The sequence below is a fragment of the Callithrix jacchus genome, chromosome 10 (assembly GCF_049354715.1).
Source record: "Callithrix jacchus isolate 240 chromosome 10, calJac240_pri, whole genome shotgun sequence".
In the NCBI taxonomy this organism is placed as follows: Eukaryota; Metazoa; Chordata; class Mammalia; order Primates; family Cebidae; genus Callithrix; species Callithrix jacchus.
Window position 1 is genome coordinate 95,569,965 of NC_133511.1, and position 13,737 is coordinate 95,583,701.

A 13,737-nucleotide genomic window follows, 5' to 3' on the forward strand; every position below is an offset into this window, starting at 1 on the left:
CTTCCTTTATAGGTTTTGATAGGCTCTTGGAACAATTTACTACACAGATTTTTTAAAGCATCTCAACAGGGTCAAAGCAATACTTGGAAAGGACTCTGAATTTCCTGAGTTAAAGATACAAAAGAAAAATGTGGAGCCACATTTAATTTGACAAGGTAAAGGAGTGGGTGTGCTACTGTATCAAATTTAATTTGTACAAAATCATCATCTCTGGTGACATTATTGTTTCTAATCTACTGCGTTTAGACTACTTTAGCAAAGCTTGATCTCCCTGTCTATCTAAACAGTGATTCACTTACAGCAAGCTTCAGGCTAGCATTGACCATATTAATACCCAACAAATTCTCAAGGTGTTAGTTGCACATAATTTTGTATAAAAGGTGAACTGAGATTTCACTCAGACCACAGCTCTTCCCAGGCAAGGCAGCCGACCACAGGTGAGTCTTCGCATCTATAGTTTGCAAGTAGTGACAGCTACTTTTAAAATTACAGATTTCTCAGAACCTGGAGGACAAAACTAGAGCTTTTCATTACTGTTATGTAGGAAATTTATGTTTGTCAACCTGGCTTATAAAATACGGTTAATATACTGTAATCTCTGTTAGCAAGCAGCTGCCTTTATAGACCAATACGCCGCACTTCTGAAAAAGGCTTATTTTAAACAAATGTGGGCAAAAGCAAATATTTATGAGATTCTTAAAATGAAGACATAATTTTGTAGTTATAGAATTTTCTTGGCAAGGCGAGGTGGCTCATGCCTGTAATCCCAATACTTTGGGAGGCCAACGTCCAGGGACTGCCTGAGTCTGGGAGGTTGAGGCTGCAATGATCATACCCCTGCACTCCAGCCTGGGCAACAGAGCTAGACCCCGTCTCAAGAAAAGAAAAGAATTCTATTTTTCTTTTCAGACTAAAATAGTCTTTTAAATAATAGTGGAAGAAATATGATGATCACAATTACTTGCTTAAGAGTAATCACTTTATGATAGCAATAAGATTCTAATCTTTTAATACTCCTCTGCTTAAATATTATATTAGAGTTTTGATCTATAATCTATTCCCATCCTGAACCAAAAAAAAAAAAAAAAATGAAGGACAAGGAAAAATGTTGTTCCAAGAAACAAAGATGTAAGCAGAAAGGCAAAAGGAAGGCAAAAAGCCTTGTTGAAGCAAAATGTGATTGAGGAAGATGAGCAGACCAATGATTTCTGGTTTGGTCAGCTTACATAATGATTATTATTCTTTGTTTTCTCAGTTTCTAACGGGCTTAATTGTTTGCTTCTCAGATCAGGATGAAGACAGTCCAGTTTTGCTTCCTTTTCTGCTGCTGGAAAGCAATCTGCTGCAATAGCTGTGAGCTAACCAACATCACCATTGCAATAGAGAAGGAAGAATGTCGTTTCTGCATAAGCATCAACACCACTTGGTGTGCTGGCTACTGTTACACCAGGGTAGGTATCGTGCTTTGCTGAAAGTGAGGATGCTGAAGCTCTGTATGAGGCAGGTTTCATTAGTTTCTACTTTATCAATATTTTATGTATTCTAAGTAACAATCATGAGTCCTTTAGCCAATATTGTCTGTGTTGTGATTGGGGTTAATGACCCCAATCACAATGATCGGTTAGATGTTTGGGCTTGGATTTGATTTGGGTCAATTTAGAAAAGCCTCAGATTTAATCTGATCAATTTGGTAACAGCCCAACTTGGCATTTACAGGAAAAACAGTATTTCTATGTTATGTTTTTACATATAGAGAGATAAACATGGAAACATACATATATTTAATCATAAAGGACCCACAATATTCTTAAAAAGACAATTTCTTTAACTGGTGCTACATCTTTGACACAAAAATAGTACAAAAATATGTTTCCAAGTCACATAAAAACACAGACAGCCACATTATAAAAACTGTCTTCCTGGCCCTCCTAAATACAAATGCCAACAAACAGCCTGAGAACACAATCAATTTCTTGTAGACTATTAGAACAAAAACGAATCGGCAAACCCACTCCCTTCGTTATAGCATTGAGAAAACTAAGACATAGAGGCATCAGTTGCTAGTCTGTGTTAGCACAGTTTCCTTGCACTAATTCAAGTAAAGAAATAGTTTCCATGGTGCTTTCTTTTTTCCCTGCAGCACCTCGTTATCTATGCAGAAGAATTTCATTCTTTAACTAAAATTGAAAATGGCAACTTTTTAAATGAAAGATACTTTCTTTGATGGTAAATGACTCTGATCAAATGCCATTTATTACACAATTTGTTGCACCTTCTTGGGATATACACTTGGTAGAATGACATTAAAATAAAACAGCAGCCCAAATTTATTTCCGCAGTACAAATAATTTTTCCACTGGTAAGTGTTACAACAAATAATTTCTACCTGGATTAAAAGTTCTTATATGCTAACTTATATGCATATCCTTCAAAACTAAGAACCCTCCAAAGTATATAGCTTTTAACCAAGAAAAATGTCTACAAAGAATTGGAATATTTAAACTCTTATGTGAGCCTTAGCAAACATGTTAAATTAAGCATTAATATTTAAAATTATTATTTTTGACCTTTTATAACTACATCAGACAGTGTATTTTAAAATATTTTTTCTATGACATTGAATGTCTTTGTTTATGGTTTAAGTTGTCATTAATATAGCTTTCAATTAAATATGAAAAGTCAACTTAAAATTGTCATATTTTTTCATCATTTTTCTATGTTAAAATTCAAAGTTCATTTATATTTTGAAAAATAACTAATATTTTGGTATAGCCATAGGAAGAAAAGGAATTACTATTATTTTCTGTAAGACTTCAAGAACAATTTGGAAATGTAGTGAAGCATATAGGTCATTTATGATGTCATGGTTTAATGGGTAAAGGTTAGAGCTAGGAGTATTCCATTTCTGTCTCATTTTGACTAAGCTAATAGGAACTTCCACAGTACTGTAACCTAACTCTCTTCTTAAACTCCTCAGGATCTGGTGTATAAGGACCCAGCCACGCCCAACATCCAGACAACATGTACCTTCAAGGAACTGGTGTACGAGACAGTGAGAGTGCCCGGCTGCGCTCACCATGCAGACTCCTTGTATACTTACCCAGTGGCCACCCAGTGTCACTGTGGCAAGTGTGAAAGCGACAGCACTGACTGCACAATGCAAGGCCTGGGACCCGACTACTGCTCCTTCAGTGAAATGAAAGAATAAAGGACAGAGGACATTTGGCAACCTACACTTGTCCTGAAGGACCCAGATATTCAAAAAGTCTGTGTGTGTGCAATGTACCCAGGGTGCAAACCACTGGACCAGGGGATTGTCAAACTCTAGGGATCCCTGGTCTACAGGCAAAGGGAACTCCAGGAACTGAGAGCACTGGGGCCAGGACTCTATCACCATTCAGCTCTATATTCCTATGTCTGGTTTCATAAGGTTTATTCAGTCATAACTCACAGACTTGTGCATGGTTCCTTCCTGAAAAATCTTAGAAGTCTTCTCAGACAATGCCTTTCTCTTAGAACGGGGGAAACGTAAGCCTAGAAGGAGGAAGCGGTCATGGGAGTGGGTAAAAGAACTAACTGCAGCAGTCTTCTGGTAGACTCTTAGGCCCTCTAGAGCAAGTCAGCCTCTTCTTCAGCATTGTAGCCTCAATGCCTAGCACTCTGCCTGGAACTTAGTGAGAAACACAACAATGGCTTCTTTAGATCAGAAAGGTCAAACGTAGGAAAATGCTAGAAAAGGATGTGTGAGGTAAGCTGATGAGGCTGCCCTCAGCCACACCAGTCCCATGAAAGTAGTGGCATGAATTCTACCCAGCCTCCCCTCTGACACATGGAGTATTGAGCATGACGTGTGTCTCTGAATTGTTCAGTACAGATGGGGAGTAACACAGCTTAGGATTTCCCAGCTGTCACTACCAAGCCTATTAGTTAAGGCAAGAAATTTTAATCTGGGGCTGTGGAAATCAGCCTGCCTCTATTCATTACTTAAGCAAATTGATCACATGTTACTAGGCTCCTGCAAAACTCCTTTTTGAGATAAAGGGGAAAAAACAAACAAACAACAATCTCACTCTTCCCTCCCTAGGATCCACTTCTTTGGAATGACTAAGGATTTTAAAGTAGGTTTGAATAGATGTATTTAACTTGTCTACAAATATATTTGTATAAAGAAATAGCTCCTTTAGAAAGAATGAGCCATGGGGATAGGGGAAACTGCTGTTTTCTAGGATCCTATCTATATCGGTCTTCTCTTTTATCTATCCATATTCTCCCAAATCTGTGATTTCTTTCAACAGGTTATATATTAACTATTTCATGAGTTGATTTCTTTTAAAGATGTTAACTGTCTTAGTTATGTACTTAGTTTCACACTCATATTAACTAATTTATTTAAATCTTATTTTTTTAATAAAGATGCTGGCCACCAGAGTCATAGATTTAGATTGTTTTATGTACAAACAGATGACTTAGATATTGTGTATTTAATAACATTAATAGAATGAAATCTTAAAATATAATTCCCAGTGCTTCTACAAAAATTACTTTTCTTCATCTTTGGAGATACTAAAAATAATCTTGTTGGATTTCCAAAAATGTTTTGTCACTTAAATTTCCTGTCATTTTTTGAAGTCATTTCTTGATGTAATGGGAGATAAAAAAAGGCATAGAGAGAATCACAGAGTGGGTGGGGACACTAGAGGTTCTCTAGTTTACTCCTTGAATTTTTGAGATGAAAAAATTAAAGCCCAATAATATTAAGTGACCTACCCAAGATCAATGTCTTAGTCCTTTTGGGCTATGACAGACTACCTTAGATTGGGTAATTTATAAACAACAGAAATTTATTGCTCACAGTCCTTGACTGGAAAGTCCAAGATCAAGGTGCCAGCAGATTTGTTATCTAGTAAGGGAGGGCCTGCTCCCCACTTCAATGATGGTGCTATCTTGCTGCATCCTCACATGGTGGAAACAGCAGAAAGCTCCCTGAAGCATCTTTTATAAGAGTACTCATCTCATACATAAGAGCTTCATTTTTATGATCCAATCACCTCCTAAGGCCCCACTTCCTAATACCACCACAATAAGGATGAGGGTTCAACATGAATCTTGGAGGAACATAAACATTCAGAACAAAGAAATCACAAACACTGTTCGTGGCAGAGCCAGGATTAGAACCCTAGCCTCCTTGCTCTTAACCCAGCTCTCCTTTGACTACTCTATCATAAGAAGAAGTATTTTGGTAAGGAATGAAGAAAAACTATATATTGTTATAATAATCATCTCTGTCCATTCTAATTTGGTACTGGGTGTGGCTTATAGCAATACATTGAAATTAGGGCTATAATAACAATGTTTAATAATGCTTAATATTATTAACAATGTTTAATATAACAATATTTAATATCAATATACAATAACAATGTTTAATTAAAGCCTTTTCCTTCTTCCTGTAGTTTTGCAGATCAAAATAATAAACCTTCACATTAGAGAGGGTAGAGGGCAATGGCTTCAGATTCACATTTTCTCAGTCATCTTAACCAGATGTGTCATCTTGAACAAGTCACTTAAAATCTCTGGACCTCAGTTTCCTCAACTGTAAAATGGGGACAATAATATTTCTTGCTTCAGAGGGTTGTGTTCATGATTAATGGAATAACAGATATAAGGGGTTTAGAACAGTACTTGGCACATAGTAATTCCTCAATAAAGATTAGGTGACGGTTATCCCTTGAGAGAGAGAATGCAGTGAATTGGTAAAGTCAGATTTAAGTTAAGGACAACCCAGTTCATACTCTTTCTGGTCTGAGCAAGCTAGTTAACCCCTCTGGATCTCACTTTTCTCACTTTTAAAATAGAGTAAAAATGGTAACTAACTCACATAGTTGCTATGCAGATTAAAAAATACAATGCATGTAAAGCACTTAGGAGTCCAGCAGAGCTATATTCCTCATGAAGAGAGACCCCTTTACCATTTAGCTCAAAGGGCCACTAGCAGAAAGCAGAAGTTTCTTCTGATGGCACTCCCATGCCAAATGGGAGCACACTCCTTGCTGAAGCAGGAAGAATGAAAACCTGCAAACTCTCTAGGTCTAGGCCAAGAAAAGTTCCATCTCCATGTGCTGCCATTTTAGTTGAAGTCCAATAATCCCTTTCCAGGACTATGGTGGACGTCTCCTGGCTCTGGGAAGTCCTCACATGACTTTAAGAATTGTATATTCAAACCACAACTGTGACCATGCCAATAAATTAGTGAGATTTCCAACTGTTTTCAGGGAAAAAAAAAATCTTAATTCTTAGCTGAAACATGAGGCCTATCATGGTCTGACCTCGGATTATTTAACTTCATACCTCTTCCCCTTGCCAAGGGTTGCTGAACCTAGAGATCAGTTTTGAGGACTGAAGGATTGGGAGCCTTCCATTTCTGAAATGCTTTAACCAGAATACCATGCCATTTATCCCAAGAGAGAACTGGCAGACTGTAATTGGAAACTGTCAGTAAGTCAGCAGCCCTTGAATCACAAAAACATGAGGCTAGTAATAAGAATAATAAGCACAGAATTCATGGTAGTGAAGAAGATGAAGGAGAAAAGGAACTGTGGAAAAGTAACCAGAGAGCCTCGAACTGTCTTTATAATGCTTTATTTCTTACAAACATGATAAGATGTTAATATATATAAAACTGGGAGAAGGCCATACAGGTGTTTACTATATTCCTGTAGGCGTGTTCAGTGCTTAATAGTTGACAACAAGGCACCTCTTTCTGCATTGTACATTTAATCTAGATTTTATGCCTAATGTAAGAAAAGTGAAATGGGCCCTGAGCCTAGTCTAAAGTCAAGCAGCTAGTGTGTGAAGCTCAAGTCATTAGCATGCATTTAGTGACAAAGGTGGAAAATTCAAATCTACTTACCAAGATATGTGCCTATGTCTTCCTGACTACAAAGCTGAACAACATTTTCCCACCTTCCTTGCAGTCAAGTCGTATCTATGTTCCAGCTAACGGAATGTGAGCAGAAGTACTGCACATATTTTCACACCTGGCCCATAAAATACTCTCATAAGTGATGATCTATTCTCTTCCTCTATTTGCTGAATGTCAATACTGAGGGTGACCTTGGAAGCTTTGTGTTGATGATCATAGAACCGCTATCAACCTGGATCCCCAAATATGTCCATGGAGGAGTGTGTCCAACATAACAACCCCTTATAGCAGTTGTATGTACTCTGTGCATCAACACAGTAAACTTCTAAGTCCCTGACATTTGTGGGTTTATACATTTTAAAAAACACATTATTTTAACTTATGTATATTGGTACTAGAAGTGGAATGCTGCATTAATGAACGGCTTAGCACATATGGCATCGGCTTAGTGGTTGTACAACAGGGGAAAGAAAAGTAATCTTCAGAGTGGCAACCAAAATAAGTGACAGAGACAAATCTCAGTCACCAAGGTTTATTGTGCCCATTTGAGAATGAGTCCAGGAAAACCTCAAGTAAGAGACACATTTATGGCTGCTTTTTCCAAAGAGGGTCTCAATAGGATTAATATTTATACATTTTTCTTTACAAAGATAGAGGGGTCCGCATGGGAATTAGACAAATGATTACATACTTGTGAGACTTTAGTTAGTACTCGGTAATTCTACACTTTATATAAAATAAGGTGAACAAAGAAAACAGAAATGGAGGAAGCAGACATCTCAGAGTAAAGTGAAGGAATAATTACTCTCATCTTCTCTTTGTTCTGTACCTGGGAAGATAAACTAGTAGACGTTATCAGTAAGGAATCTTTTGAAAAAGCTGGTGTCTAGTTAGCCCTTAGGGAAGAAAGCCTAATAGATAGGAAGAAATATCATGAGGCCTTTCTGACCTCCCATCCCATCATGCCATGAACTCGGCTTCTAAGTTTTCTATAGGGTCCCCTTGGCCAAGAGGGGCAGATAAAGGTTAGAGGTTTAGAATTTTGTTATTTCTTAACAGTACAATTTTCAGCCAGGTGTGGTGGCTCATGCCTATAATCCCAGTGCTTTGGGAGGCCAAGGGAGGCAGATAACCTGAGGCCAGGGTTTCGAGACAAGCCTGGCCACTATGGAAAAACCCTGTCTCTACTAAAAATACAAAAAATTAGCCAGACGTAGTGGTGCACACCTGTAATCCAGCTACTAGGGAAGCTGAGGGATGAAAATCACTTGAACCCAGGAGGCAGAGGTTGCAGTGAGCCCAGATCACACAACTGCACTCCAGCCTAGGGGACAGAGCAGACTCTGACTAAGAAAAAAAAAAAAAAAGTACACCTTTCACCTGGGAAAACGTGAAGACTGGCCACATACCTTAACTTAGCTTTACAGCAGGGTCAGCAAATTATGCCTGAAGGCCAAATATGGCCCATCACCTTTTTATCATTTTTTTTAAACAAAACTTACTGGAATACAGCCATACTAATTTTTAAATATATTGTCTATGATTGCTTTTGTACTACAAAAGCAGAATTCAAAGACCATATGGCCCACAATGTAAATAAAATCTTTATAATTTGAAACTTTACAGAAAAATTTTACCAGCCCCTGCTCTAAGGGAAAGGTTTACAAAGGCCCAGAATGTTAAGAGGATTGGCTTCCTCTTTGTAGATTTTAAAGAGATGGGGTTTTTGCAAAAAGGGAATGGAGAAAGTCCAGAAATTTTTACCTCAATTGTATGTAAAGGTCTATTTCTTCCTCATCCCAAATAGTAAGAGATAAGATAGATTTGAAAAAGAAAGGTTCATTAAAACTAGATTCTGAGGCAAAGACAGATTTTAGGATATGGTCTTCCCAACAAGATCTTCTATCTCAGGTAGTATCATGGTAGAATCACTAAGTTAGAAAGCAAAAAAAACAACAAAAACAGGATTAAACATTATGAATAAGAAAAAACTTTGAACATGTTTATAGGCACTAAGAACTAAATAGAAATATATGAAAGAGCTGATTGTCAAAGAAACTAGGAAACCAGACTAAAAATGCCTTTGGGCCCCCAAACTTGATGAGCAGAAAGTAGACTGCTAAACCTGTACAACACCTAGGAGGATGACTCTCCAACATCCACTTTGAGTGTGGTTATAGAAGATAATGCATAAGGAAAAACTTTCTAGACTATAGAGCCAGGAGCCGTGGAGAACAATGGACAAGGAAAGAATGTTCCCCCTAGGGACAAGAATCAGCATCTAATCAAGGAACTCTCTTCACTGGCCTGGCAAAAAGATTTCATAAAGTTTGTTCAGTAGGGTTTCATCATTTCTTAATCCAATGAGCTGTATCTCTCATTCTTTCTTCTTATGAATAGAAGTGTTGTTGTGAACAGAGTTATTGTGCAAAGTGTCCCTACTTCATCCCTGAATAGTGGGTGGAGATGGATAAGAAAGATAACGTTTCTTTTCATCCACAGGTTGAGTTGCCAACTCATGGAAGCCACATTTGGATATTAAGGGTATTAATATCCAAAACTGTATTAAGGGTATTAAAGGCCTGGAATTGGTCTAAGCAAGGGGAGGAGGTGGTTCAAGATGAGAGAGAAAAATGAAACTGATATTTGTTCTCAGTCAGTTGGATGTGACAGAGATTGTTATGTGTTCACAGAAAGCTTTTCTATTTTTCTTGGGGTCAGAGTTTGCAGCCCTACTTGTAGAAAGGTATATTTATGTCACCAAGTTTTACCAATAATCAAGGTTATCAGAATGATGTGTGCTACTTCTAGGTCTGGCTCATAAACCCTCCGACAGGTGAATCATACTATCTTCTCATCTCAGGTGACTGAGTACTCATGATTAAAGCAACCTTGGAAGCCATGCACAGAGAGTAGCAGAGTCTCCATCAGCTTAAATCTCCGAATGGCCACAGAACTCACACATGCCCAAACATCTGTTCCCTATGAAAGGACTTCACATAAACAGGAAACAAATTTCTCTTAAGTCACTGAGACTTGGGGGTTTATCTGTTACAGCAGGTAATATTATCTTAACTAATGTAGGGATCCACAATATTCAATGAGCTTAAATATAATGTTTCAAATCAACTCACATGAACCAAGTATAAAATCAGTTATCTAATAATGTTCAGATATATACCCCAGATCACAAGCTTCTGTTCAAATAAGAAAAACAGCTTTGTTAATTAGTACTTTAAGTTTGAGCCTGGAGGGAGGGTGTGTGTGTGTGTGTGTGTGTGTGTGTGTGTGTGAATGAGAGAGAGAGAGAGATTTCCCTAAATAAAACTTCTTCCTTCTTTCTGTCTCGAAGTGGCTCAGGGAATCACTGACTGCTGTTTCATATGAAATACTCCACACAAAAAGCAAGCTAGTGCCGCCTACCAGTACCACTGGTAAAGTACATATCCTTGAGATAGTGTATCACAGAGCTATTATGTGGGGAATCCAGGATTTGGAGAGTTCTCATGACTTTAGAGCCTGTGTATCATCTACTACACTCCAACATTCTTTACAAGCATTATCATGAGGGTATTTCAGTGGTCCATGCAGAGACAGATTACTTGATAATGTTGGGCTGGAATTTAAAATTTCATCCTTGGAAAGCAGGATACAACCATCGTACCTTCAATGACTTCTTAGAAACTCATATCACACCAGAATAAAATGCTACATTTCCAAATGAAATTACTTCAAAGCCTTAATGCATCTGGGGAAACAGAGGGTAATCCTGGGGGATATGTAATATTGGTTAGACCAAATGCCAGAGATGAGGAGCAGGGAGAAAGTAGTGAAAGTACAGAGGAGACAGAAAACAGTTATTAAACAATAATTCTTCAAAACCTCCCTTACATGGAGTATGTTTATTTCCATCTTAAATATAATTTTCCAAAATCTAAAGCAAAAGATATTTTTACTACATTAGCACTTCTTTCTTAATTTCCAATAAAAAAATCAGCTAGAAAGATCAGCCAATAAAATCTACAATAATAAAACAATCTCAGCCACTTTTAAGCAATGTACATAATAATCATATTAAAAGTCTATACATAGAAGGTGGTCTACTTGTCCATGTGAAGATGCAGGTATTTAGACAATCAGCCCATATTAAATGATGAAAGTACCCCCCATGATTGAGAACCAACTGAAATAATAGATGCTCCATTTAGAATGTCAGCTGCCCTTAAAATATGCAGAAAACAAAAAGTCTATCACAGCAGCTAAGATCTAAGTGAATTTTGAAGGTATAATTGTTGGGGTATACAATGAAATCAGTGCCACTGGGTCAAGTTTATGACAATCCTCTAATCAGAGGCTTTCAGTGGCAAAGAAAAGCAAGATTCTTTACATGAAAGAAAGGTTCTACTGTAATGATGTCCATGGAATTGGAACTAAAACTAAAATAGCTAAAGGACCAAAATAGTCACTCTTGCTTTAAGGGTTCCCAAGTCTCCTTCCTAACAGTTCTCTTTCTCCCTGCACAGCAGTTCCAATCTCCTCAGTATGGATATGGCTGTTAATTACAGGAGTCTTTTAACATCAGCACCCAGAATCAATCAGAACTTCTCTTTGAGTCTCTTAGCCTAAATTCCCAAAAGAAAGGATTTGATTCATTCGAACGTCATCATATCTCTTTGGGTAAAGTCTTTAACACAACACCATGATGAAGGCCATTAGGTACCTGTGATGGTTAATATTGAGTGTCAACTTGATTGGATTGAAGGACACAAAGTATTATCCCTGAGTGTGTCTATGAGAGCGTTGCCAACGGAGCTTAGTATTTGAGTCAAGGGACTGGGGAAGGCAGACCCACCCTCAATATGGGTGGGTATAACCTAAGCAGCTGCCAGTATGGCTAGAATAAAGCAGGCAGAAGAAGGTGGAAAGAGCTGACTTGCTGAGTCATCCGGCCTTCATCTTTCTCCCATGCTGGATGCTTCCTGCACTTGAACATCGGACTCAAAGTTCTTCAGCTTTTGAACTCTTGGTCTTACACTGGTGAGTCTAAATCACTCTTAGACTTAACACCAGCGAGTCCACAGACTGAAGGCTATACTGTCAGTTTCTCTACTTTTGAGGTTTGGGGACTTGGATTTCCTTGCTCCCCAGCTTGCAGGTGGCCTAGTGTGGGACCTTACCTCGTGATCATGTGAGTCAATACTCCTTAATAAACTCCCCTCCATACACACATCTATCCTATTAGTTCTTTTTCCATATAGAACCCTAATACCCCAACAGTACACTTCTGGGTACCCTAATGATAGGCTGCCTTTGAAAGCAAGAAACAACCATTGTCTCTTCAGTGACTTCCCAGGAGCAAAGAACAGCCTGATGCTATTCTTTTCCAGCAAAAGAGAGATGGAAAGACAGTTTAATCTAAAAAGAGAAGTTGACTATGACAGGCAGATAGATTTCCATATCTAAAACAAATATTTATCTGAAGTCAGAACCAAGAATTTTAATGGCCTTGAAAAGCTTTAAGTAGTTTTTCTGTATTTGAAGAAAAAAAAAAGTGACTCATCCTTTTGAAGATAGGCATATTGAATATTGATCTAAATGCAGTCAATTTTATGGGCATTATCCCCAACATATACATAGTGTATGCTGCTGTCATCAGTATGCTGAACAAACAGGACTCACAGAGTACAATCCTAAAAGCAACTTTATTTTGCTCTCCCATTGTCCCTTTGAATTTGCCCAAAGGAAGCTGTCCTTCTCCTGCCACTGGATGGAAATCTATCAGGCTACAGGGCTTGATGTATTGATGGTCACTTTTTGATAATAAAATTTTAATTATTACTTCACAAGCACAATAGAAACCAAAAACCCATCATTTCTTTGCTTCATAAACAGAACAGTAACCAAAAACTACCAGACCCTACTAATTACAACAGTTTCAATCAAACCTGAGTCAATATTAAACACTTCCCATCCTTGGAGGAGTGGAGGAGTAATTTTTTAACTCTCTCTCTCCCCCCCGATCTGGGATTTCTATTCCCTGTTCCTAGGTCACTGGTCCTTCTGGATTAGAATACAGAGTGGGAAAAGAGGAAGAACCAAATGCAATGGTTTCATCCCCTTAAGAAATAATAGCTGTTTGACAGTGACTCTTTTCTAAGCATGTGTCTGTGCTCTTTCAGAGGCTTCTCTGCTGGGACCCTCCAAACATAATTCCATTGTCGTGGGGAGTGCACCTCTGGAGGCAGGCCTTCTTCATTCAACACTATCTACCTCAAATCTCCATCAAGAATCGTACTGAGCAGGAGCCTTTATTAAATAGACATTCCTAAGGTGGGCTTCCCATTGAGGCCTCAGAATTTTTGCCACATTGGCCCAATATTGATAGAAGGAGAGGGTGAAGGAGAGTAGTTGATTTCCAGTTCCATTCCTCTACTTTAAGCAACAGGAAGTTTTAGCTAACTTCACTTTTAGCTTTCTCGGGCATGAGTCAGATATTAGTCACTGTATCCAACAATTCTAGGAACTGTTTATGAAGCTCCCTGAATGATCCCACTTCATCCACCCTCCCTTGAATTTGAAATAAGGATCATATACCTCTCCACCTTGCCTCCTTAGCAACAGGGTATAGGGTGGGAATTTTACACAAGCTCCTCCAAAGCATTCCTCTTCATAAAATATTCTCATTTTCAGACACCTACAGTTTTTAAATCCCTTACTGATAGTGAGGCTCTCCGAGAATGTTTTGGCCATCTACTTTGAAATTCCTAAAGGATGGTCTGACTCATTTTGATATCTGAAATTTATTCATCTTGATG

At 38.1% G+C, this 13,737-nt stretch overlaps 1 protein-coding gene across 1 annotated transcript; it reads left to right on the forward strand.

Annotated features, from left to right (window-relative positions):
* The first annotated feature begins 404 nt into the window (after positions 1–404).
* On the forward strand, positions 405–4,426 carry FSHB (follicle stimulating hormone subunit beta). The gene is made up of 3 exons (XM_002755131.5): positions 405–437; positions 1,287–1,451; positions 2,978–4,426. Exons 2-3 carry the CDS (start codon positions 1,293–1,295, stop codon positions 3,206–3,208), a joined length of 390 nt encoding a protein of 129 aa, XP_002755177.1. The 5' UTR covers positions 405–437; positions 1,287–1,292; the 3' UTR covers positions 3,209–4,426.
* The last annotated feature ends 9,311 nt before the right edge of the window (positions 4,427–13,737 follow it).